At 38.3% G+C, this 27,671-nt stretch overlaps 1 protein-coding gene across 1 annotated transcript in view; it reads left to right on the top strand.

Moving 5' to 3' along the window:
• Window positions 1-26,315, top strand: part of LOC100470605 (Y-box-binding protein 1-like) — a 32,300-nt gene extending 5,985 nt beyond the window's left edge. The window contains 3 exon segments of the mRNA XM_034642191.1: window positions 25,383-25,606; window positions 25,608-26,032; window positions 26,035-26,315. Of these exon segments, the coding sequence (XP_034498082.1) occupies window positions 25,383-25,606; window positions 25,608-26,032; window positions 26,035-26,315 (930 nt within the window).
• The last annotated feature ends 1,356 nt before the right edge of the window (window positions 26,316-27,671 follow it).

Raw genomic sequence — 27,671 nt, 5'->3', positions numbered from 1 at the left:
CATAGTCCATAGTCTCTCGTGTTTCACTCCCCCTTCTGATTACCCCCTTCTTTATCTCTTTCTTCCCCTACCGATCATCCTAGTTCTTATGTTCCATAGATGAGAGAAATATGATAATTGTCTTTCTCTGCGTGACTTATTTCACTTAACATTATCTCCTCCAGTGCCGTCCATGTTGCAGCAAATGTTGAGAATTCGTTCTGATAGCTGAGTAATATTCCATTGTATATATGGACCACAGCTTCTCAATCCAGTCATCTGTTGAAGGCCATCTCGGCTCCTTCCACGATTTAGCTATGGTGGACAATGCAGCTATGAACATTGGGGTGCATATGGCCCTTCACTTCACTATGTCTGTATCTTTGGGGTAAACACCCAGTAGTGCAATGGAGGGTCATAGGGTAGTTCAATTTTTAAATTTTTAAGGGACCTCCAGAGTTTTCCAGAGTGGCTGTACCAACTTGCATTCCCACCAACAATGTAGGAGGGATCCCCTTTCTCCACATCCTCTCCAACAATTGTTGTTTCTTGCCTTGTCTATCTTTGCCATTCTAACTGGCGTAAGGTGGTATCTCAGTGTGGTTTTGATTTGAATTTCCCTGATGGCTAATGATTTTGAACATTTTTTCATGTGTCTGTTAGCCATTTGTATGTCTTCATNCCATTTGTATGTCTTTATTGGAAAAGTGTCTGTTCATATCTTCTGCCCATTTTTTGATTTGTTTATTTGTTTCTCGAGTATTGAGTTTGAGAAGTTCTATGTAGATCTTGGATACCAGTCCTTTATCTGTGGTGTCCTTTGCAAATATATTCTCCCATTCCGTGGGCTGTCTCTTAGTTTTTTTGACTGTTTCCTTGGCTGTGCAGAAGCTCTTTATCCTGATAAAGTCCCATAAGTTCATTTTATCTTTTATTTCTCTTGCCTTTGGAGATGTGTCGTGAAAAAGGTTGCTCTGGCCGATGTCATAGAAGTTGTTGCCTATGTTCTCCTCTAGAATTTTGATGGATTCCTGTCTCACATTGAGGTCTTTCATCCATTTGGAGTTTATTTTTGTGTATGGTGTGAGAGAGTGGTCAAGTTTCATTCTTTTGCATGTAGCTGTCCAATTTTCCCAGCACCATTTATTGAAGAGACTGTCTTTTTTCCACCGGATGTTTTTTCCTGCTTTATCAAAGATTAGTTGCCCAAAGAGCCGAGGGTCCATTTCTGGGTTCTCTATTCTGTTCCATTGGTCGATGTGTCTGTTTTTGTGCCAGTACCATGCTGTCTTTGTGATCACAGCTTTGTAGTACAGCTCGAAATCCGGCATTGTGATGCCCCCAGCTTTGTTTTTCCTTTTCAACAGTTCCTTGGAGATTCGGGGCCTTTTCTGGTTCCATACAAATTTAAGGACTATTTGTTCCAGTTCTTTGAAAAATGTCCTCGGTATTTTGATCGGGATAGCATTGAAAGTGTAGATTGCTCTGGGTAGTATGGACATTTTAACTATGTTAATTCTTCCAATCCATGAGCATGGAATATTTTTCCATCTTTTTATGTCTTCCTCAATATCTTTCAAAAGTGATCTATAGTTTCTAGGATATAGGTCCTTTACGTCTCTGGTTAAGTTAATTCCAAGGTAACGTATGGTTTTTGGTGTTATTGTAAATGGGATGGATTCCCTAATTTCTCTTTCTTCAGTCTCGTTATTCGTGTATAGAAATGCAACTGATTTCTGGGCATTGATTTTGTATCCTGCCACCTTACTGAATTGTTCTATAACTTCTAATAGTTTGGGAGTGGATTCCTTTGGGTTTTCCATATAGAGTATCATGTCATCTGCAAAGAGAGACAGTTTGACTTCTTCTTTGCCGATTTGGATACCTTTGATCCCTTTTTGTCTTCTGATTGCTGTTGCAAGGACTTCTAGTACTATGTTGAATAATAGTGGCGAGAGTGGGCATCCTTGTCGTGTTCCTGATCTTAAGGGAAAGGCTTCCAGCTTTTCCCCATTGAGAATAATGCTTGCAGTAGGCTTTTCATAGATGGCTTTTATGAGATTGAGAAATGTACCCTCTATTCCTACACTCTGAAGGGTTTTAATCAGGAAAGGATGCTGTATTTTGTCAAATGCTTTTTCTGCATCAATTGAGAGGATCATATGGTTCTTGAGTCTTTTCTTGTTGATATGATGTATCACATTGATTGATTTGCGAGTGTTGAACCATGCTTGCATCCCAGGTATGAATCCCACTTGGTCATGATGGATAATCCTTTTAATGTACTGTTGGATTCTATTAGCAAGGATCTTGTTGAGGATTTTGGCATCCATATTCATTAGAGAAATCGGTCTGTAATTCTCCTTTTTGAGGGGGTCTTTGCCTGGTTTGGGGATCAAGGTAATATTAGCCTCATAGAATGAGTTTGGTAGCTTTCCTTCTGTTTCTATTTTTTGAAATAGCTTTAGGAGAATAGGTATTATTTCTTCTTTGAATGTTTGGTAGAATTCCCCAGGAAAACCGTCTGGGCCTGGAGTTTTATTATTTGGAAGGTTGTTTATCACTGACTCAATTTCTTCATAGTTAATTGGCCTATTTAAGAAATCTATTTCTTCCTGTTTCAGTCTTGGTAGTTTATAGGTTTCCAGGAAGGCCTCCATCTCTTCCAGATTGTTTAGTTTTTTGGCATATAGCTGTTGATAAAAGTTTCTAATAATCCTTGCAATTTCAATGGTGCTGGTCGTGACCTCTCCCTTTTCAGTCATAATTTTAATAATCTCAGTCCTTTCTCTTTGTTTTTGGACAAGTTTTGCCAGTGGTCTATCAATTTTATGGATTCTCTCAAAGAACCAGCTTCTAGTCCTGTTGATCTGCTCTACTGTGGTTCTGGTCTCTAATTCATTGATTTCTGCTCTAATCTTGGTCAACTCCTTCCTTGTCAGTGGGTTAGGCCTGTCCCTCTGTTGCTGTTCCAGTTTCTTGAGGTGAGAATATAGAAACTGCATTTTAGATTTTTCTATTCTTTTGAGTGAGGCTTGGATGGCTATGTATTTCCCCCTTAGGACTGCCTTTGCAGTATCCCATAGGTTTTGGACCGTTGTGTATTCATTCTCGTTGGTCTCCATAAATTGTTTAATTTGTTTTTTGATTTCCTGGTTTATCGAGTCATTCTTGAGCAGGATGGTTCTTAGCCTCCAAGTGTTTGAGTTTCTTCCAGGTTTTTCCTTGTGGTTGAGTTCCAATTTCAGAGCGTTGTGGTCTGAGAATATGCAGGGGATAATTTCAATCTTTTGGTATTGGCTGAGACCTGTTTTGTGTCCCAGAGCATGATCTATTCTTGAGAATGTTCCATGGGCATTTGAATAGAATGAGTATTCTTTGGTTCTGGGGTGTAGTGTTCTATATATATCTATGAGGTCCAACTCGTCGAGTATGGCATTCAAAGCCTTTGATTCTTTGCTTAGTTTTTGCCAGGGTGTTCTGTCTATTTCTGATAGTGGGGTGTTGAGGTCCCCTACTATTACTGTGTTCTTATCTATATGTCTCTTTATTTTGGTTAAGAGTTGGCTTGTGTATCTTGCTGCTCCCCTGTTGGGGGCATATATATTAATAATTGTCATATCCACTTGTTGAATACTTCCTTTAAGAATAATATAGTGCCCTTCTGTATCTCTCTCTATGGCCTCTAGTTTAAAATCCAGTCTATCTGATATGAGAATTGCTACTCCAGCTTTCTTTTGAGGTCCATTTGCGTGGAAGATGGTACTCCATCCCCTTACTCTAAGTCTGAATGCATCTTTGGGTTCAAAATGAGTCTCTTGTAGACAGCAAATGGATGGGTCATGTCTTTTTATCCAATCTGCAACCCTGTGGCGTTTTATGGGAGAGTTTAAGCCATTTAGATTGATAGAGATTATTGACAGATATGATTTTAATGATGCCATTTCTCTTTAAAGTCTTTGTATCGGTTGTGACTTGCTGCTCTGTATCACTCTTGGGGCCTTTTTACCTTTATAGAGCCCCCCTTAATATCTCCTGTAGGGCTGGTTTCGTGGTTACGAAATTGGTTAATGATTGGCGATTTTGGAACGTCTTTATTTCTCCATCAATTCTGAATGACAGCTTTGCTGGATAAAGGATCCTTGGCTGCATGTTTTTCTCTGAAAGAGCTTTAAAAATGCCCCCCCAAGCCTTTCTCTCATTCCAGGTCTCTGTAGACAGGTCTGACGTAATCCTGATACCTTTGCCTTGGTACGTGAGAAATTTCTTTGCCCTGGCCGCTTTCAATACTGTATCCTTGGATCTAATATTTGCGAATTGCACTATGACATGCCGTGGCGTAGGTTTGTCCTGGTTGAGCTTGGATGGGGTCCTCTCTGCCTCTTGGACACGAATGCTTGTTTCCCTTGCTAGATTAGGGAAGTTTTCAGCTACAATTTGTTCAAATATCTCTTCTAGACCTCTGTTTTTCTCCACCCCTTCAGGGATGCCGATGATTCTGACATTGGATCGTTTCATAGAGTCAGTAATCTCCCGTAATCTACATTCGTGGGCGTGGATTTTTTTAAGACCAGCTTCTATTTTCGTTTTTTCTTCTACTAACCCATCCTCCAATTCGCTAACGCGTTCCTCTGCCTCGGTGACCCTGGCCGTCAGAGCCTCTAGTTTTGACTGTATTTGGCCCACTGAGTTTTTAATTTCTGTCAGATTCGCTCTCATTTCTGCCCTTAGGGATTCTATATTCTCAGCAACGCTTTCTCTGATGCTTTTTTCAAGTTTACTCATCATCTTGACCATTGTTGCTCTGAATTCCATTTCTGATAATTGGGATACATCCATATGTATTAATTCTGTGGCCGAGGCCAATTCTGTGGCAGAGGCCACAGACTCATTATCTTTTCTTTGCTGGGGGGGACTTCTCCTTCTCGTCATTCTGATGAAGAGAGATTGCGGGGTTGTCCAGAGCCCAAAGTGTTGACTGGGACCCAGGCCGTGCGCCCTTGTTTTATAGAGATCTTAGGGATGTGGGCTTCTTCCTTAAAGATTTTATTTATTTATTTGAGAGAGAGAGACAGACAGTCAGCAAGAAAGGGAACCCAAGCAGGGGAGTGGGAGAGGAAGAAGCAGGCTTCCGGTGGAGAAGCCTGATGAGGGACTCCTTTCCGGAACGCTGTGATCACACCCTAATCCGAAGACAGGCGCTTAATGACTGTGCCCCTCAGGCGCTCCGGGTTGTGGGCTTCTTGATTTTTCAGCCTGCCTTCTGGGGGAGGGGCCTGCTGGCCGGTACTCAGAAAACCCTGTTTGGGTAGAGTCCACGTGTCCCCTGCGAGGGGGGATGGGGATGGGCACCCTGTGAGCCGGTATTTCTGGGCTTTTGTTCTCTGGCGGCTTTCCCTGGCGGTTTGCTGTGCCTCTTCTGAGAGTCAGAGCAGCAGCGGCTGAAATTCAGCCTCTGTCTCAGAACAGAGGGATCGCGGATCGTTCTCCACTGATGTTCTGGCCACTTAACTCTGTTTCTGTTGGAGCTGCTCAACCCTGCAGCATCCCAGGCTGTGCGCCCCACACCCGGCATCCCAGCCCCCGCTTCCAGGGCCGGCGCGTCTCTGACCTTTCTGTTTCCAACCCCGCCAGCCGCCAGTCGCCAGCCACCAGCCTCCAGCAGCCCCGCGCACGCTCCCAGAGCTCCCGGTCTCAGCCTGGGTCCAGTGAGCACACCGGAGCTCCGGAGCTCTGTGAGATGTTTGGTGGCATACGCTCCTGGCTCACGGACTCAGCCTGCTGTTTCCAGGATGCGGGTCCTCGGTCCGCCCGCTCTCCGGTGCAGGTGGCCCCCCCAGCTCTATTAATCAACTTTAAGTACATGTTTTTAAATTACCTGATCATTTAATTTTATTTTATTAATTACTTCAAATATATTTGTTTAGATGATTTTCAAATATTACTTTCATTTTGGATTATCTGCTTTTACAAGCTTAATATTTGTACTCTATTAAACCATATTTATGTATGTTATTTTCAAAAATACTTCTGTTAAAGTCATTAAAAGTCTATCATTTCATAATTATAATCTTACTACTTGCCAGCTTGTCTCATCTTTTCACTACAAATAGAATACAGCATGTTTTTTTTTTTTTTAATTTCCAGGTAACATACAGTATAATATTAGTTTCAGGTGTAGAATTGAGTGATTCATCACTTACTATAACACCCAGTTCTCATCCCAACAAGTGCCCTCCTTCATCCCCATTGCCTATGTAATCCACCCCTGGTCCAGCAACCCTCAGTTTATTCTTTATCATTGAGAGTCTGTTTTATGGTTTGCCTCTCTTCCCCCGCAACCCCCATGTTCATTTGTTTTGTTTCTTAAATTCTACATGTAAGTGAGATCATATGGTATTTGTCTTTCTCTGACTGACTTATTTCACTTAGCATAATACTCTCTAACTCCAACCACATCGTTGGAAATGGCAAGATTTCATTCATTTTTATGTCTGAGTAATATTCCACTGTACATATGTGTATGTATATCTACAGACATGAATGTATATATAGTATATAATACATACATACCGTATCTTTCTTATCCATTCATCAGTCAGTGGACATTTTGGCTCTTTCCATAATTTGGTTATTGTTGATAATGCTTCTATAAACATTGGGTGCATGTACCCCTTCAAAACAGTATTTTTTTTTAATCCTTTGGGTAAACCCCTCATAGTGGAATAGCTGGATTATGGGGTAGTACTATTTTTAACTTCTTGTGCAATCTCCATACTGTTTTCCAGAGTGGCTGTACCAGTTTGCATTCTCCCCCAACAGTATAAGTGGGTTCCCCTTTTTCCACATCCTTACCAACCTCTGTTGTTTCCTTTTGTTAATTTTAGCTATTCTGTCTGGTATGAGGTGATTTCATTGTAGTTTTCATTTGTATTTCCCTGATGATGAGTGATGTTGAGCACTTTTCATATGTCTGTTAGCTCTCTGGATGTGGAAAAGTGTCTTCCTATCTTCTGCCTATTTTTTAATGGGTATATTTGTTTTTTGGGTGTTGAGTTTGATAAGTTCTTTATATATGTCATTTGCAAATATCTTCTCCTGTTCTGAAGCTTGCCTTTTAATTTTGATTGTTTCCTTTACTGTGCAGAAGCTTTTGATCTTGAAGTCCCAATAGTTTATTTTTGCTTGCCTCAGGAGATGTGTCTAGTAAGAAGTTGCTACGGCCGAGGTAAAAAAGGTTACTACCTGTGTTCTCCTCTAGGATTTTGATGGTTTCCTGTCTCACATTCAGGTCTTAAATCCACTTTGAATTTATTTTTGTGTAATGGTACAAGAAAGTGGTCCAGTTTCATTCTTTTGCATGTTGCTGTCCAGTTCTCTCAACACCATTTGTTGAAGAGAGTATCTTTTTCCATTGGACGTTCTTTCCTGCTTTGTCAAAGACTAATTGACCATATAGTTATGGGTCCATTTTTGGGTTTTCTATTCTGTTCCATTGATCTCTGTGTCTGTTTTTGTGCCAGTACCATACTGTCTTGATCACCGCAGCTTTGTATGTAACTTGAAATCTGGAATTGTGATGCCTCTGGTTTTGATTTTCTTTTTCAAGACTGCTTTGGCTATTCAGGGTCTTTTGTGGTTCCATACACATTTTAGGGTTGTTTGTTCTAGCTCTGTGAAAAACACTGGCAGTATTTAGATAGGTATTACATTAAATGTACAGATTGCTTTGGATAGTAGAGACATTTTAATAATGTTTTTTATTCCAATCCATGAGCATGGAATGTTTTCCCATTTCTTTGTGTCATCTTCAATTTCTTTTATAAGTGTTTTATAATTTTTGGAGTATAGATCTTTTATGCCTTTGGTTAGGTTTATATCTTAGGGTTTTTGATATGATTGTAAATGGGATTGATTCTTTGATTTTCTTTTTCTGCTGCTTCATTGTAGGTGTATAGAGGTATAGCATGTTTCTGTATGTTGATTTTTGTATCCTGTGTCTTTACTGAATTTGTGTATTAGTTCTAACAACTGTTTTATTGGAGTCTTTTGGATTTTCTACATAGTATCATGTTGTCTGAAATACTGAACGTTTGACTTCTTCCTTGCTGGTTTGGATGCCTTTTACTTCTTTTTGTTGTCTGATTGCTGAGGCTGAACTCCTATAAGTTCTTTTTTTTAAATTTTTTAAAAATTTTATTATGTTATGTTAGTCACCATACAGTACATCCTTAGTTTTTGATGTAGTGTTCCATGATTCATTGTTTGTGTATAACACACAGTGCTCCATGCAATACGTGCCCTCCTTACCACGAATCACCAGCCTATCCCAATCCCCCACCCCCCTCCCCTCTGAAGCCCTCAGTTTGTTTCCCAGAGTCCATAGTCTCTCATGGTTCATTCCCCCTTCTGTTTACCCCCCCTTCATTCTTCCCTTCCTTCTCCTACCGATCTCCCTGCTATTTCTTACATTCCATAAATGAGTGAAACCATATGATAATTGTCTTTCTCTGCTTGACTTATTTCACTTAGTATGATCTCTTCTAGTCCCATCTGTGTTGCTGCAAATGTTGGGTAATCGTTCCTTCTGATGGCTGAGTAATATTCCATTGTATATATGGAGCATATCTTCTTTATCCATTTGTCTGTTGAGGGGCACCTCGGCTCCTTCCACAATTGTCCTATGAATTCTTAAAGACAGATGCAGTATCACCTCCTCTGAAATTTGTACTTATGTCTCTGGGGGCATATTGTTTCCCTTCCAGTGTGCCTACACTGGAAATACACTGTACTTATTTGAGCAAGTCTCATATTCCATTGTACTTCTTTTGTTTTCTATTTTTTCCAATATTAGATGGCGAGCTTCTGGAAAGAAAGGATTGTATTTTACTTATTTTGGCCTGCAAAGAGTATGTACTTAATTTGTCAAATGAATGAATAAATACAGAAAAGTACATGATCTTTAAAAAATGTTTTTTATCCTGGAAAATTTCAAAAACACAGAGACGCTCATACAATGAACTGTCATATACCCCAAATGTAGCTTCAACCATCAACATAGTACCATTTTTGTTTTTTCTATTCCTTTTTTGATAGAATATTTGAAAGCAAATCTCATTCATATTTTTATTTATAAATCTGTAGATACCAGTAATAGGTAAGGACTTAGTTTAAACAAAACCGCAATGAACTGGCAAGTGATTCCTTTATTATATAATATTCATTTTGTATTATTTAGTTTTCCCCATTTTTTCCCCAAATATCTTTGAATTGTTGGTTGCATTAGGATCCTTCCCTCCAAAGTCTATGTATTGCATTTACTTCGTGTCTCTAAACTCTTAATGTCAAAGAGCATTCCCTCTTATACCATTGAAATTTTAAATAAAATAGATCATTTGTCCTTGAGCTTTCCCCACATTTGGGGTTTGGATGACTGTATTACTATATTATTTAACATACTCCTCTTCTCCTATATCCTGTAAAAATTACATCTAGAGAATTGATTAAATTCACGTTCAATTTTTGTAAAAGAATATTTCATAGATCCTAGCATGTATCTTCTATTCCATGATATCAGTAGTAACATGATGCCAGATTGTTCAATTTTAGTGATTTCTCAGTGGGGTTTGGGTGGTATCAACCTCATCTGTCCATTTAAAAAAGTTCCTCATCATCCTTTAGCTTAATATTTTAGCAGCCCATGAATGATCATTGCCTTGACCCATTATTTCATTAGGAGTTGCAAAATGGTGATTTTCCCCCCTAATTCTAACATGTCTTCTGCATGTCTTAGCTGTGATTTTTATATAAAGAAGATTGTCCCCATTTATTTTTTTCAATTCCCTTTAGATACAGTTCATTGAAAAAAGTGAAGATAAATGCACCAACTTTCCTTTTGAAAATTTTACAATGATGGGATGTATGCTAGTAATGTCTAAAGGTGATCAGTGCAATTTTTTTCAGTCATGATTTTGACCTCATGGCATTTTATATATTTACTATGTTTCATTCAATTGCAATCAGTATTCTTTATGATACTCAGGTTGTTTTAGCTTTGGACTATGGGAGTTGTTCAAGGTACTCCTGAGTCCATTTTGATATGTCTTCAGACATCTTACCTAGTATCCTTGCTTTTAGGCACGGCAAGATACCCTCTTGTTCATTTCTTGCCCCAGATTTGGAATCATTCAATTGTCCCATTTTACTTACTTCCCTTATGTGTGAAATGGTATTTAGAGATGGTAATCTGAGTCCTAGAGTGAGATAGCATTGCTTCCAGTCTCTTTCATTGGACAGAAGTAGGAAATGGATATTTTATTGAAAGAAAAATCATGAGATCATACTTTTATTTTCAATTTAAATGAAAGATTACAGGGTTTTTTTTTAACCATTTTACTTTTCTTAATAACTCCAGTTGTTCATTTTTGCCTTTGTTTCCCTTGCCTTTGGAGACATGTCTAGCTAGAAGTGGCTGTGGCCAAGGTGAAAGAGGTTGTTGCCTGTGTTCTCTAGGATTTTGATGGATTTCTGTCTCACATTTAGGCCTTTCAACCATTTTTGAGTCTATTTTTGCTAATGGTGTAAGAAAATGGTCCAGTTTCATTCTTCTGCATGTGGCTGTCCAATTTTCCCAGCACCATTTGTTGAAGAGACTGTCTTTTTTTTTCCATTGTATATTCTTTCCTGCTTTGTGGAATATTAGTTGAGATAGAATTGACGGTCCAGTTCTGGGTTCTCTGTTCTGTTACATTGACCTATGTGTCTATTTTTGTGCTGGTACCATACTGTCTTGTTGATTACAGCATTGTAGTATAGCTTGAAGTCTGGAATTATGATGCCAGTACACTTTTTATCTTAAGATAATAATTGATTCACATGTATTTGTAAGAAAGCCTACAGAGTGATCCCATGTAGCCTTTATTCAGTTTCTATCAATGGGAACATCTAGTAAAACTATGTGACAAAACGACAACCAGAGTACTAGGATTAGTACAGAATGTTCCTGTCAATACAAAAATTCTTCACGTTGCCCTTTTACAGCCACACATAATTCCTACCTGCCCCTACCTTCATCCTTACACTCTGGCAGTCATTTATCTAATGTTATCTAAAGGAAATCCTGTGGTACATCAACTTTTGGGATTGGCACTTTTCCACTCACCATAATTCTCTGGAGATTCATCCTAGCTCTTGAACGTACAAATTTTTCATTCCTTTTTATTGTTGAGAGTAATCCATGACAGGGATATACTGTAGTTTGTTTAACCATTTACCCATTGGAGGACAACTGGGTTGTTGTCGGGTTGTTCAGGAATAATGCTTCTTTTTTTTTTTTTTTAAAGATTTTATTTATTTATTTGACAGAGATAGAGACAGCCAGCGAGAGAGGGAACACAAGCAGGAGGAGTGGGAGAGGAAGAAGCAGGCTCATAGCAGAGGAGCCTGATGTGGGGCTCAATCCCAGGACTCTGGGATCACGCCCTGAGCCGAAGGCAGACACTTAACCGCTGTGCCACCCAGGCTCCCCATGAATAATGCTTCTATAAACATTTATGTACAGGTTTTTATGTGAACCTAAATTTTCATTTCTCTAGGATGAATTTCCAGGAGTGCAATTGCTGGGTCAAACTGTAGTTGCATATTTAGTTTTGAAAGAAACAAAATGTTTTCCAGGATGGTTGTACCATTGTATATTCCCACCAGCAATATAAGAGTAATCCAGTTTCTCAGTATCCGCATTAGCATTTGGTGTTATCACTATTTTTTGTTGAAGCCATTTTGTGACTTCTCACTGTGGTGTCAACTTGCATTTCCCTAACGGCTAATGAATGTTGAACATCTATCTTTGCATGTGTGTACTTGGTGTGTTAGTCTGTATGGGCTGCTATAACAAAGTACCACAGACTAGGTAGCTTATAAACAACAAAAATTTATTTCTCATAATTCTGGAAGCTGGGAGTCCCAGGTCAAGGTGCCAGCATGGTCACATTCTGATAAGAGCCCTCTTCCTGGTTAATAGCTGGTACCTTATCACCGTGCACTCACATGGTAGAAAGGCTACAGTGCTCTGTGGGGTCTCTTTAATAATAACACTAATTTTGTTCTTGTGGGCTCCACTTTCATGATCTAAGCACGCCCAAAGTCTTCACTTTATAATACCAGCACATTGGGCATTAGGATTCCAGCTTTTGAGCTGAGGGGAACACAAACATTCAGATCATAGCACTTGACATCTGTTTCTATAATGATGTTATGTTTTTTGCCCATTTTTAAATTAGATTTTTTTTTACTGTTCAGTTTTGAACATTCTTTATAGATTGCAGATACTGGTCTTTTACTTTACAAGTATTTTATCCCACTCTGTAACTTGTCTTTTCATCCTCTTAACAGAATATTTTGCAGAGTAAAAGTTAACTTTGGTGAAGGCAAATTTATTTGCTTTTTCTTTTATGGATTGTACTTTTACTATTCCATCAAAGAACCCCTTGTCTAACCCTAGATCCCCCCAATTTTCTCCTCTTCCCAGACATTTTTACAGTTTCATAATTTAGATTTAAGTCTATGATCCATTTTGGGGTTTTGCTTATTTGTTTAAGGTGTGGGACTTAGGTAAAGGGTTGTTTTCTATAGATGTCTAATTGTACCAGAACCATTTGTTGAAAAAGCTATCTTTCTTCTACTGAATCACACCAATGCTCTTCTCAAAAGCAGTTGTTGATATTTGTTTGCATCTGTTTCTGGTTTCTTCTTTTCCATTGGTCTACGTGTTTATCCTTTGGTTAATACCATATCATCCTGGTTCCTTGTCTTGAAATCAGGTAGACCTACCGCTTTATTCTTTCTCAAAATTGTGTTAGCTATTCTAATTCTTTGTCATCTCATATAAAATTCAAAACTAATTTTGTCTGTATTTACAAAAAATCTTAGAGATTTTTATGCAAATTTCATTAAAGCATATATAAATTTGAGGAAGAATTCCCATCTATGCTCTGTTGAATCTTCCAACGCATAAACACATATGCTTCCCCATTTATTTAGCTCTTCTTGTTTTGTAGTTTTCGTCATACAAGTCCCAAATCTTTGGTTGTAATTAAATGTATTGTTATATTTAAATCTATTTTTTTAATAGAACATAAACCAGATGTGAGAGCATGAGTGGGAGGTGGGGTGCAGAGGGAGAGGAAGAGAGACAATCTTACACGGTCTCTATGCCCAACATGGAGCCCTACACCAGGCTCAATCTCATGACCCTGAGATCATGTTGTGAGTCAAAGTCAAGTTGGATGCTTAACCGACTGAGCCACCCAGGAGCCCCTCTACTTCATTTTTTTGGAAGGGGGTGATTATAAATGCTTTAGTATTTTTATTTCAGTTTCTATGTATACATTATTAATAGCACGACAATTGATTTTTGTACTTTGATCTTGTATATTTGACCTTAGTGAAGTCACTCATTTGTTACAGAAGTTTTTGTTGATCTTTTGGGATTTTCTTTTTTTTTTCCCCTTATGTAGATAGTCATGCCATTTACCAGGAGGGATAGTTTCCCCCACTGCTCACCTTTCTGATTTGTTATTTCATTTTCTACTTTCTAGGGCTGGCTAGGATTTCTACTACAATGTAAAATGTGAGCAGTGAGAGCGTACGTTCTTCATTGTTTGCAATGTGAACAAGGGAGAAAATATTCAGTCTATCACTATTGAGTGTACTGTTAGCAGTAGGCTTTTGTATATATTCCTCATCACATTGAGGGAGTTCCCCTTTGTACTTTTCAAAGCACTTTTGTCATGAATAGAAGTTGAAATTTGTTAAATGCCTTTTCTGCATTGACATGTTTTTCTTTTCACCCTGTAATTTGGTGCATTTTTTTTTCTTGTGGGGAATCTGTACGTCTCATAACAATTGTTAATTGAGTAAAGAAAGTAATGAAATTGTTAAGCTTAGATTTCCACAAATTAGAGTACGTGATAGAATCGTTGTGGTGGATTTCTGCTGGAAATTGAGGACTATAGATTTGGGGGTTAGAGTCAGGCCTTATTCTTCTTACAGTAAGTATGTAGGAGTATGTTTATTTCTGTATTTATTTTTATGTAACCAAAACACAGGAACATGTAGTAACAAACCTTTAATGCCTGCCTCTTTCTCTTTTTATTTTTCCTTTTCTCCCTCATCCAGTTATTCCTTTAATGAGTAAATGGTACCTGCCCTAAAACATTCCAGACCCTCACGCTAACTGCCCTGTTGCCACTTTCTCCTCTAGACCATGAGATTTCCCCCATCTTCCCACTTCTGCTACTTTATTGAAGGTGCTGGAAAGTAATTCTCATTTTTAGTACATAGATGTTCTGTAAGAACAGTTATCAGTGCTCATGTCTATTTTGTTCACTCTTGTATTGTGAAGTAATAGCTTAGTATTTGGTATATAATTGCTTAATACTTACTTGATGAATGGATCAATCAATCCAGTAGTAGCTAGATAGGAAGCACTGTGCTAGCCCCTAAAAGACCTTTATTATCGGAAAGGTTTTTTTTTTCTAGGAGCTTATGATTTTGTTATAGAGATAAAGTGTATTTTCTTAGATAGTATAATAGGTTATAAAAAACAAAATGACTGCTATAATTAGTGGGCTAGAATTCAAAGATGAGCCAGAGCCTGGGGGTTTTTCCATAGGGGGATGATAGAGCAGAATTTGATTGGGAGGAAAAGGAAAAATGTGGCCTTCTGCGATAGCTACATGCAGCTCAGCTCATGTGAGCTCAGCTCAGTAGGTTCATGTGAAAAAATAGTTGATAAGAAAATTTGGATTAGAGGGTTGACTTCTACCCTGCCCCCTCACCCCAAATATTGAACCAGACTTGCATACCTGGAATAAATCCCACTTGGTCATGGTATATAATAATTTTGATATTTTACTGAATCCAGTACATTAACAAAATTTTTTGCATGTATATTCTGGAAAGGTATTGGTCTATAGTTTTCTTAGTACTGTCTTTCTCTGGTTTTGGTTTTCAGAATAATGCTAACTTCGTAAAATGAAGTATTCTCTGTTTTCTGGAAGAGGTTGTATAGAATAGGTGCTAATACTTTTCCTTTTTCTTTAATTCTAGAAAAAGAAAAAAACAGATGGACCAGAATATCCTCTTCTGGGAAGTTATTAAATTATAAATTCAACTTCCTCTATCAATTCTTTTTAGGGTGGGTATGCTGGTAGCAAGTTCTTTTAGATTTCCTTCATCTGAGAATGTTTTGATTTCCCCTTAATTGCTGAGATCTGTTTTCATTTGATGTAGGATTCTGGGCTGACAGTTCATTTCTTTAAGCAGTTGAAAAATGTTGTGCCACTTATTTCTGGACTCCACGTTTTCTTGTAAGAAATATACTGTCATGCAAATGTTTTTCTCCTACAAGTAGGTGTCATTTCTGTCATGCAACTTTCCAGATCTCTTCTTTGTTCTTTTCAGAAGTTTCACTCTGATGCTTTGTGTTTGGATTTCATTGAGTCTGTCCAGTTTTTAGACCGCTTAGCTTCCTGAACATACAGGTTTATGATTTTTGCCAATTCAGAAAAGTTTTCAGCCATTATTTTTTTTCAAATAATTTTAGTATTTTCCTTAAGTCAATTAATTAATATATAGTGTATTACTAGTTTCAGAGGTAGAGTGGTTCATCAGTTGTTCAGCCCTTATTTGACTACATCTTTAGCCTTATTCTTTCTCCTGTAATTCTGGGACTAGACTTCTTGAATGTTAAATATTTTGTTATAACCCCACATCTATTTGAGTTTCTGAAAGAGAATTGTTTTTTCTTTTCTCTTCTCCATTTCACGGAATTATTGGGAGGACTAGAGATAGGAGCTATAGGGTAAGCTTCCAGAACCACTCCCAGATGCACACTGCTGATTTGTCCCATTCATGAAAGCATAGTTGTCCCTATGAGAAACCACACAGCCTTTGCTGCCCCTGGACTAGCAAAATGGATGCCCCATATCCAGCGTGTGTCCCTACATATCTTACTCCTGAATCAAAGTCTCATATTAGTGTATTAGACTAGTATACCCATGCATCTATCTGCCCCCCAAGCAGATAGTGCCCAAACAGCAAGGGGGGCTGGGAAATGTAGGCTTCCCCCCCCGACGAGCTTTATCAAGGTGTAATTGATATATAACAATATAAGTTTAAGGAGTACAACATGGTTGATTTCATAGACTTAAATATTGTGAAATGATTACCATAGTAGGGTTAGTTAACATCTCCAAAACCTCATATAATTATCACTTCATTTTTATGGTGAAAATATTTAAGATTTACTCTTTTAACTATAACTGCCATAAGTTACCAACTTACTCATCTTTTAACAGAAAGTTTGTGGTATTTGACCAACATCTCCCTGTTTCCCTCACACCCACCCTGCCCCAGCCTCTGGCAACCCAACCAACATTCTACCCTGAGTTCAGCTTTCTTAGATTTCACATATAAGTGATAGCATACAATATTTGTTTGTCTCTTTCTGACTTATTTCACTTAGGATAATGCCCTCAAGTTCCATCCATGTTGTTGCAAATGGCAGAATTTCCTTCTTTCTCTTGGCTGAATAACCTATCATTGTGTCACATGGTACTACATCCTTTTTAATCATTCATCCATAGACGGATAGGTAGGTTATTTCCATCTCTTGGCTATTATGAATAATGCTGCAGTGAGCTTGAGAGTGCAGATATGTCTTGAAGGTCCTCTGAAGATTTCTTTTGGATATATACCCAAAAGTGGGATTGTTAGACCATATGGTAATTCTATTTTTGAGTTTTTGAGGAACTTTCGTACTGTTCCCATAGTGACTGTATCAACTTAAATTTCAGCCAGCAGTGCACAAGGATTCCCTTTCTCCACATCCTTGCCAATACTTACTTTTGTCTTTTCTGTTATAGTCATTCAAACAGGTGTGAGGTTATATCTCCTATCCTTGTGGTTTTAATTTGAATTTAACTGTTGATTAGTGATTTTGAGAATCTTTTCATGTGGTTTTTGGCCATTGTCATCTTTGGAAAAAAATATCTATTTAGTTCCTCTGCTCATTGATTAATTGGATTGTGTTTTGCTTGTTATTCTTCTAAGCTGTAGCAGTTCCTTATGTATTATGGATGTTAGCTCTTTATCAGGTATACGGTTGGTAAATATATTCTCCCATTCCCTAGGTTCTTTTTTCATTTTGTCAATTTTTTTCGGTGGAGAACTTTTTAATTTGATATAGTCCCACTGTTAAATTTTTATTTATATTGCCTTTGCTGTGGTGTCCTATCCAAAAAATCATTTCCAATACCAATTTTAATGCATCCGAATTGGAAAGGCAGAAGTAAAATTGTCTCTGTTTGCAGATGATGTGGTCTTCTATAGAAAATCCTAAGGATTCCACCAAAAAAACTGCTAACTAATCAACAAATTCAGTAAAGTTACAGGATTCAACCTCAACATACAAAAATCCATTATGTTTCTCATATACTAACAAGAAGTATCTTAAAACAATCCCATTCACAAATAGCATCAAAAACAATGAAATATTTAGGAATAAACTTGACCAAGGAGGTGAAAGATCTGTACACTGAAAAGTGGAAGAAGTTGAAGACACAATAAAGTGGAAAGATCTCTTCTGTTTGTGGATTTGAAGAATGAATGTTGTTTCCATCTTAGATCTTGTTAAATTGTCCATACTATCAAAAGCCATTTATAGATGCAGTGTAATCCCTATAAAAATTCCAAAGGCATTTTTCAGAGAAAGAGAAAAAAAAACCTAATATTTGTGTAGAATCACAAAACACTTTAAACAGCCAAATCAATCTTAACAAAGAAAAACAAGGCTTAGAGGTACCATGCTTCATGTTCTCAAACTATACAAGGCTACAGTAATCAAATCTGTATGATACTGGCATAAAATAGACACATGGACCAATGGAACAGAATCAAGAGCCTTGAAATAAGTCCTTGTATATATGGCCAACTAATATTTGACTGAGGATACAAGAATACTTAATGAGAAAAGGATAAATGTGTTGGGAAAACTGGATAATTAAATGCAGAATAATGAAATAGGGCTCTTAATTGATACCACTCACAAAAATTAATTTGGAATAGATTTAAGACTTAAACACAAATATTTCTTTTTAACGTATTTTTCTCCCTGTTCAGATGAATAATTTCTGTTGTTCTATATCTCAGTTTACTGACTGTTCTTTTCCCTCCATCCTATTGTGGGATCCATCCATTAAGTGTTTGTTTGTTTGTTTTTTAGCTTTAGTGATATTTTTTTAAGAACTGAAAAACACAATTTTTTTTTCAAGTAGGCTCCACACTAGGTGTGGAACCCAATGGGCTTGAACTCATGACCATGAGATCAAGACCTGAGCTAAAATCAAGAGTCGGATGCTTAACTGACAGAGCTACCTAGGCACCCCAGTTTGAGAAATTATGTTTTAATCCCGTTAAGTGTTCTTTAAATATGTGAGTTCATTCTCTTTATTCCAGGAAAGTCTCCTTCCATTATAGTTGTCAGTATTTTGTTCCACTGATTGGATTTTCTTTTAAGAATTTCTTATGTATCTATGTTGCATGATTTTTGCCTGTTTTCCATAGTTATTACTTTCTACAATTTTTAAAATTCATTCCTTTTTTTTACATTCTTATTTTTTCCTCTTTATTTCTTTGGAGGTTCATTCTGTGGTATCTGTTTCTTCTTGTATGCCTTCTGGTTTAATCTACATTTCTCTCCATACATCTACATCTGTTGCTTAACCATCCTTAAATGCCTCAACATTTATGATGATGTAAAATTCAGATTTATGTTTCATTTGACAGCTTCTATAATTTTCTTTCTTTTGTAATAATCCAACTTTTTGTTCTCCAGCCATACTTTTTTCCTGATGTGATTTCATTTTCATAAGTATATAATTTAGATTCCATCTTAGATCTTGCAATATTTTTAATTGAGCTTAACTGCAATTTTTTCATTGTTTATATTAAGAAAGACAGTTTCCTGTATTTTAGGAGGAAGTGCCTGTTTAGCAGAAATTAAGATCAAGATTGCTTTTCCAGGTTCAAAACTAGGTTTCCTCTTTGGTTTCACTCTAATAAATTTTAGAAAATATTTATCTGCATAGCTGTATCTTTCTGATATCACATTTGCAGCTTTCTTCCTTTGGTTAGAATAGAAGTCTCTTCTTTTTATACCATATATATATGTGCATGTGTGCGCATGCGTGCGCATATGGGCGCGTGTGTATATGTGCCCGCGTGTATGTGTGCGTGTATGTGTGTGTGTGTGTGTGTGTGTGTGTATATATATATTTTAACCTTGAACAAATGGTGATCTGCTCTGACTGGTTTCTGTTCATTGTAGGGTTTTGACTGTTTTGACATCCTGGACGGTTCAGGCTGCCCCAACATCTTCAGAATTGTGCAGTCCTCTTATACACATCTACAAATAGGAACCTGTGAAGCTTCCAGTGCTTATGACTGTCCTATGTGTCCATTTGAGTCCCCCACTTTGAGTGGAGACCTTCTTTTTGAGAATGAATACCTGTTGGCAATTTCTGGCTTTCTTGGTTTTTAGGAGCCCACCAAGATTTCCTTTGCATTCCCTTTTGCTTGTTCAGCATAGCTGCTGTTTTCCCTAACTTGCTGCTGTTAGCGTTTTATAAATATACTTGCTCTTTTACTGGGACTTATGGGATAATTTATCATTTCATTTTGTAGTCTCTTCTGTTTATTACTGCCTAACAAATACATCCAAAGTATATTGTCTTAGAACAACAATTTATGGATACTTTCAGGTCATGGTTTGAGGCATGGCACAGTATGGGTGTTTTTGTTTCTGTTTCACACTGTTTGGGACTCCAGGTGAGATGACTGGAATGGTTGAGAGTTGGAATGTCGGGAAGCTTACCGAGCCTCTTTCTCTCTCCACATGGCTCTCTAGGCTTCTGCAAGCTAGAGTGGCCTCAAGGTATTTGAAGTTCTTGCATAGCAGCTAAAGTCTCCAGGAGATCAAGATGAAAGCATCCAGATCTCTTAAAAGCTAGGCCTGGAAATGGCACAGAGGTGGGTATTTTTTTTTGTGTGTGTGTGTGTGGTTTTTTTTTTTTTTTTTTTTTTTTTTGCCTACTGTTACTCAAAGGAGTCACAGGCCACAGTAAACTCAAGGGCAAGGCAAATAGATCTGTCTCCTGATGGCAGGAATGCCTAAGAACTGTGTCCTCCTTTAACTCACCATGATAACCTAGTTAGCCTTTTGAAAAATAACAGCTTTATTGAAATCTAATTCATATATTCTGTAATTCATCCATTTAAAATGTACAATGTAATGATTTTGGGTATGTGAACGGAGTTGTGCAATATGCACAATTTTAGAACATATTTATCACCCCCAAAAGAAAACCTGAACCAATTAACAGTGACTTGCATTTCTGTTGGTTTTTTTAAAAGGGATTGGGAGATTCAAAAAATATGGCACGGGACTGCCACCATTTTGTTCAAACTTGTGATAGGTTTTTATTTAAAGGGAATATTTCTGATTTGAGATATGTATTATTGAGACCAAGGCACAGATGCAATTTTAAAAATACATCAGTAATATGAGATTTTATCTTTCCTGTTTTCTACCAGATGTTATAGGGAACAAATGAAATGATGAAAATAAAAAAGGTTTAAAAAGTTGAAAATCCATTCTAAATATATTATTTATTATTCCTCAAATATTAAACAGAGGAAAATGAAGTATTTTGAGAACATATTACCATAGATTTTGTATATTTCTCAGTAGTTACAGTATCAATCTTCCTGTATTAAATTATGAATATACATATTCCTCACATTTAAAGCAGTGAATGCTAAAAATTTTCCAGTGAAGTGAATGTTCACCTTTATAGTTCTGTTTTTTCCTTGAGAACCAATTTAAAAACTGAACTTAAAAATGGAGAAAACACATAGGAACAGGAGTGGGGTGTGGGTTGTATAGCAGTGCCTTGGTAATAAGCACTCGTTCCTCCAGTGCTGCTCCTACCCTGCCCTTCCCCCACACCTCCTCCTTCTCCCAGCCTGGACCTCTGCGGCAAGGCTGCCTACGTGCCGCGGTTGGATGACTGTATGACTGACAATTTTCCTAAATTGGGGGCTCTTAAAAGGGAGAAACTGGATCTTCTCTCACTGAGGATTGGGGTGATCATGCGACAGATACTACCAAATTGTGATGCTTTTGTCTTGGAGACACGTTAAGCAGGACAGACCATTGGGATAGCAGGTATACATTGGGCTACTCCCGAGCAATCAAGGTGTATGGTCCCTATCGAAAGACACATCTTACTTTATCTTTTGAACTTTTTCTGAGTCACTTGGTACCTGAGGAATTGGGTACGTCTCTCGTTTGGTATAGTCTTTCAACAAAGACTAGTCTAGTTGAACAATGGCAGCGGGGAGGAGGATGGGTTTATAGTGAGGTACGCCTCCACCCATAGGTAATGGAAACACAACATACTCACTAATTTGAAGAGAAAGCATCAGTGACCTGCACCTTCCAAACCTGACTAATTGAAGGACTTCTTTTTTTTTCTTAATTGGATTCACATGTAAGTCATTTGGTTTTCTGTAAAATTATGCCAAAAAAAATCCCTAATACAACATGAGAGAGTGTCTACTATGAGCAGGCAGTTTAAATTCTCTCCCCAAACTTGATTCTTCATTTCTCTATTGCTGGAGATTATCTTGGGCTCAGTATGTGTCTAACCTTAGTTTCTTTTCTTATACATTAAGGATACTAGTCCCTGCCTCACAGGGTTGTGTGAAGGCATATCAAGGTGAAATATGCAAAATGCCTTCTATACTTAGTCTTATTTAAAGTCTTAAATTATATAGTAGGTCTTACTGTTCACTGGTAAAGCATTTGGGCTCCAAAATGAAGATTCTTGGTTCTATACTGCTGTTTTATAACTTATTTAGTGTGTAGCTTATATACTAACCTCACAAAACCTCTGTTCTATCTGTAAAATGAGGATGAAACCAATGCCTTCTTCGCAGGATTGTTTTAAGAATTGAAGGGTATGATATATGTAAATATTGTAGCCTAGCACCTAGAAAATGCTAAGCAATTATAGTTGTTAGTTATTATTAATAGGATCATTGTTCATGTTAATGCTGACAATAGAAAAGCAGATGAGAACATTTACTTCCCCAAGGTTTAATCAAGATTGTTCTTTGTTACTTGTTTTCTACAGAATTCTGACAAAGATTGGAGGGTTTTTTCCCCCCAGGCTCTGTGTCTGTTTTTCTCATGTACAAATATGGTTTTCTTTGGTACATTGGCATCTTAAATTCTGAGGTTGTAAGAGACAAGTTGGTGAGAAAAGGCTTACCTGTTCGTTGTTCTGTCAACCTGTCCATGAAGCCCTACTCTGTCAGGGCTCCGGGCTTGTTGGATATACTGGCATAGAGGGCAGTGTATCTCCTCTGTCTCCACTCCTGGACCCAGCACATTTTTTGCCACTGAATCCGCATAAGCCTGGACTCTTGGCCCAGACAGGATCTAATTCCCCGAAGGAAGAGGTACCACTGACCTAGAATTACGGCGTTGTGAAGTCCCGCCATTCCATCCTCTGATTTTTCTCAGCTGTGTTGTGAGCATCTCCTGTCTGACTGTCATGGCTGCAGTGCGGTTTCATCTGTTTCCTACCACTGACCTAGATCCTCTTCAAAACAGACCATAATGTCAGAACTCTGTTTTTAATTCAAGATTAGAGACTGCTATCATAGCTGGGGTGAGGCTAATCTGGACTCGCCTGTCTATAAAGGAATCTATAACTCTCTATAAAGAAACTTTCCTTTTTGTTTAAGCGCTCAGGGTATGTGTTACAGAGGTCTCTGCCTTCTGATGTATAAAGAAACAGCTTGTTCATTTCTTTTTTTTTTTTTTAAAGATTTTATTTATTTATTCATTCGACAGAGATAGAGACAGCCAGAGAGAGAGGGAACACAAGCAGGGGGAGTGGGAGAGGAAGAAGCAGGCTCATAGCAGAAGAGCCTGATGTGGGACTCGATCCCAGAATGCCGGGATCACGCCCTGAGCCGAAGGCAGACGCTTAACCGCTGTGCCACCCAGGCGCCCCAACAGCTTGTTCATTTCTGACAAGTGATCTGATCTTTGTCACAAGCTACTGGCTAGGTTAAAACAGTCCTCTTGAGGTGTATGTTCCGTTTTTCAGAATTCTACTTGCTTTTTCTATTTCTCCCCAAGATGGCGTCTGCATGTAAAAAGGAGCTCACGGTCTACCTTGGCTTCAGAGAAGGGGCTAGAGTTGTGTGTGTATTCTTATGCTACTCTCTAGATTTTTGCTGTGTTCTGCAGCAATTCTTCCCAGCCTGTCCTAGCTAGATTTGCTGGCATCCTCTGCTGGAGTTAGAGGCTGAAGAACATGGGATCTCTCCTTCTCTTGGCTTGGACAGAACCTGGGGTCCTATCTGCCGTCTTGACCCAACTTCAGTTCTTCCAAGTACAGTGGCTGCCACAGAGCCCTGGCTGTGATTCTCTTTTGCTTACTAGCCTACGTGCTCTGCTAGTGAGGTGTTAATAGGTGTTAACCCCAGCTGGTCATGCCATCAATTACCAGACATCTCATCAATTAACTTCCATGACCCTCCTTAGGGCATGTGAGAATTTCTGGATTCCTTCCATGACCTTATAGCCAAATTGGAGATCTCCACTGAGGCCCTGTCTCTCCCCAGCTCTGCCATGTCTCTGACTTCACACTGAAACCCTTCCCTAGATCGGCTGCTCTCCTTCCCAACTGCCAAAGCTAATGTGGAGAAAAAACCTTCCAGAGTTACCCTCTGGAGGGTAACCCTCTGTCCTTAGATAACTTTTCAGACCTTTTCTTTCCTCTAGAACCTTTATCACTTCTCTTACTCTCATTCTCTGCTAAAGATAATCAAAGAAAAGCAATCAGAAGACGGTTTGCCTTGGTTTACGCTTTCTTATGTTTCTACCTATGTATATCAAAGCTCATGTGTTTTCCCTTAACTCCTTTATATGAATGAACTGTGTAAATTCCTAGCAAAGGAAATGCCTCTATTTATGCACAAGGTCTCATGCCCTTATCCTTTTAAGAACTTGACGGTGATTCTCCTTTCTCATTCTTGCATCCTCCATTCTCTTTCTGTTGAACTTTTGCATGAGCATATTAGTGATTTCTCTTAACAAAACAAACTGCCTCTGTTTTTTTTTTCCAGCTACTCCCCTCATTTTGTTCATTTATAGGAAAGCTCCTAAAGATTTGGCTCTGTGCATTTACTCTAATTCTTTCTTCTCTTCTGGACTGAACCTACTCAAGTCAGATTTCACACCTGGAACTCTTAAGAATGCTTGTGGTCTTCACCAGTGATCTCCAGGTTGGCTAAATCCATTGCATTTATTCAAATATCTTAAAGATGATTCAGAATTAACATGTCTCAACCTGAACTCCTCATCTTGTCCTTCCCATCTCAAAATCAACATCCTCCTTTACTTCTTCAAAATAACTTTTCTATATGGTACTGGAGTGGTGGATACATGACTCTATCCATTTCATAAATCCATACAAAATGTTTGTTTTTAATTTCATAAGATAAAATACAAAGCAATAAAAATGCAATGATGGCACTTCTTTATTCAAACTCCAAAGTTTGAGCCAAAGTCCTTATAGTGGCCTACAGGTCCATTCTGCTTTAGTCCTACTGCACCATCTGTAGCTCAAACGTAGAAGACACACTCTCGTTTTAGGATCATTGTACAATAGTCAAACAATGTAGATTAATACTGTTAACTTCAAAAAAAAATTGTATTTTCCAGGCGCCTGGGTGGCTCAGTCATTAAGCGTCTGCCTTCGGCTCAGGGCGTGATCCCAGGGTCCTGGGATCGAGCCCTGCACCGGGCTCCCTGCTCTGCTGGGAGCCTGCTTCTCCCTCTCCCACTCCCCCCTGCTTGTGTTCCCTCTCTCTCTGGCTGTCTCTCTCTCTCTCTTTGTCAAATAAATCAATAAAATCTTTAAAAGAAATTGTATTTTCATAATTGGCCTAGTATGTGGCTAGTTTTTTTAAATGGCCAAGGGGCATTTTAAAAGTTTTATCTCTAGTATGAATTTCCAAAACCAAATTTATTATTAGTCATTCTCTCTATAGCATCATTTTACTTTTGACTACTTAATCTGTCAAATAATGAGAAAGGATATGAAAATATGTCACAACATCAAAAGTTTAGTATTTAACATGATCAACACTAGAATGAACCAATTAATCCAAAAGATCTGTTAAGGCTGGGGATAGAGTCTGATATAGAGAGGGAGCGGAGAGAGAGAGAGCCCTGAGCAGCCCCACTGCCCCCGCTGGCCTAGTTACCATCACACCTGGGGAGGCAGCTGCAGCTGCCACGGGCTCACATCCAGACGCCTGCTGGTGGGGACAAGAAGGTCATCACAAGGAAGGTTTTGGGAACAGTAAAATGGTTCAGTGTGAGAAACAGGTATGGCTTCATCAATAGGAATGACACCAAGGAAGATGCATTTGTACAGCAGACTGCCATCAAGAACAGTAGCCCGGGAAGCACCTTCACAGTGCTGAGATGGAGAGACTGTGGAGCTGGATGTTGGTGAAGGAGAAAATGGGCCAGAGGCAGCAACTGTGACCCGCCCTGCTGGAACTCCAGTGCAGGGCAGTAAATATGCAGCAGATCGGAACCATTCTAGAAACTCTCCGTGGTGCAGGGGTCCGCCACGCAATTCCCAGCAGAATTACCAGAATAGTGAGAGTGGGGAGAAGAGTGAGGGATTGGAAAGTGCCCGCAAAGTCCAGACCCAACAGCGCCAGCCCTTCCGTAGGCGACGGCTCCCACCTTACAACATGCGGAGACTGTCTGGGCATCGACCACAGTATGCCATCCGTCCTGTGCAGGGAGAAGTGATGGAAGGTGCTGACAACCAGGGTGCAGGAGAGCAGGGTAGGCCAGTGAGACAGAATATGTATTGGGGTTGTAGACCACCATTCCGTAGAGCCCTCCACCCCAAGGACAGCCTAGACAGGATGGCAATGAGGAAGGTGAGGAAAATCAAGGAGATGAGATCCAAGGTCAGCAGCCCCGTCACTGTCGGTACCGCCACAACTTCAACTGCCAACACAGACACCCAGAAAACCCTAAATCACAAGATTGCAAAGAGACAAAAGCAGCTGATCCACCAGCTGAGAATTCCTCCACTCCTGGGCTGAGTAGATGCTGGCTTACCATCCTTACCATCATCTGGTTTAGTCACAGCATGAAGAAATTAAGATGAAACTCCAGTAATAAGAAATGAACAGAAGGTTGGAGCTGAAGACCTTAAGTGCTTGCTTTTTTGCCCATTGACCAGATAAATAGAGCTATCTGCATTATCTGTGTAGCGTGGGATTTTTATTGTTTTTCCTAAAGATGTCTCTTCTTGGTAATGACAAAAGTGTTTTTAAAAAAGCCTGATTTTTCTCAATATACCTTAAAAGTTTTTAAATTGTTAAATATCTGGTCAAGTTGAGATTTTTAAGAACCTCATTTTTAATTCATAATAAAAGCTTACAATTTGATTTTTTTCAAAAAAGTCAATAAATGTCAAACACCCGTTAACAAAGATCTTAAATAATTAAAAAAAACAAAAAACAAAAAACCTAGGGATAAAGAGAAATAATGTATACATGTTGAAACTGTTCTTTTTTTTTCTTTCTTTTTTTTTTTTTGTTGAAAACATCACTTACATTTATTTGCTAATCTTTTGTTGCAGGGCCAAAGCCTTAGAGTGTGGGCCCTAACCTGGAGTTATATTATTTGTGTGGCTTAACCACACCTATTATGTAAGTTCTGTCATTTTAATTGGATTTTTAAAGTGGAGAGTTCAGAGACATTTTTGGAAGTGATCTGAGTATAGAGTAATATGTGTAGGTTTTTACAATATTTGATCTAATAATTTACATTTGTGTCCCCACACCTAATTTGATAGGAGTGTTTAGAGAGTCGCATTGATAGAGGCTTTACAAACTCATTAAATTTTAATTAAGTATAAACTACTTTTACATATAATTAATACATAGTATTTAATATACAATAGCAGGTTCAACATCAAGAACTACAGATGTAAGCATATCTGGGAACAAATATGACTGAGCCTTGGTAAGCATACAGTTCGATTTGTGGGTATAGAAGGATACGAGCATGCAGTGGGAGCAACCCATCAGTGGTTAGTGTTCGGAAAGCTATGTATAGGTCAGCATGTTATGCAGAGAAATAGGAGTTGTCTGTTAATCTAGGGAGTCAGTGAAGAGGACTCTTGCTGCATTACTGTGTTTCTGTTAATGTCAGCTTTTATTTTCAACACATTTTTTTGTTTTGTTTAATGCTTTATTTGATGCATAAAAGTTGATGACAGTTATAGCCTTTGAGCTTTGCTCTTTCATACATAAAAGTAACATTCTTTGTTCCTTTGAAGCTTTCACGTCAGATTTGAGTTTGTCTCTTATTGTTACTGCAACCTTTCTTTAATGCTCCTTATCTCTTTGCTTTGTTTTCTGTTATAGAGTTTCTTTGATATTTTTCCCTTTTGTAATTTGGAAGGCCTCCAAATTGCTAGAGATCGATTTTAAGAATTTAAAAAACTTTCTGGATT

This window comes from Ailuropoda melanoleuca, chromosome 1, assembly GCF_002007445.2.
Source record: "Ailuropoda melanoleuca isolate Jingjing chromosome 1, ASM200744v2, whole genome shotgun sequence".
NCBI lineage: Eukaryota > Metazoa > Chordata > Mammalia > Carnivora > Ursidae > Ailuropoda > Ailuropoda melanoleuca.
This window is presented reverse-complemented; position numbering and strand designations above follow the sequence as displayed.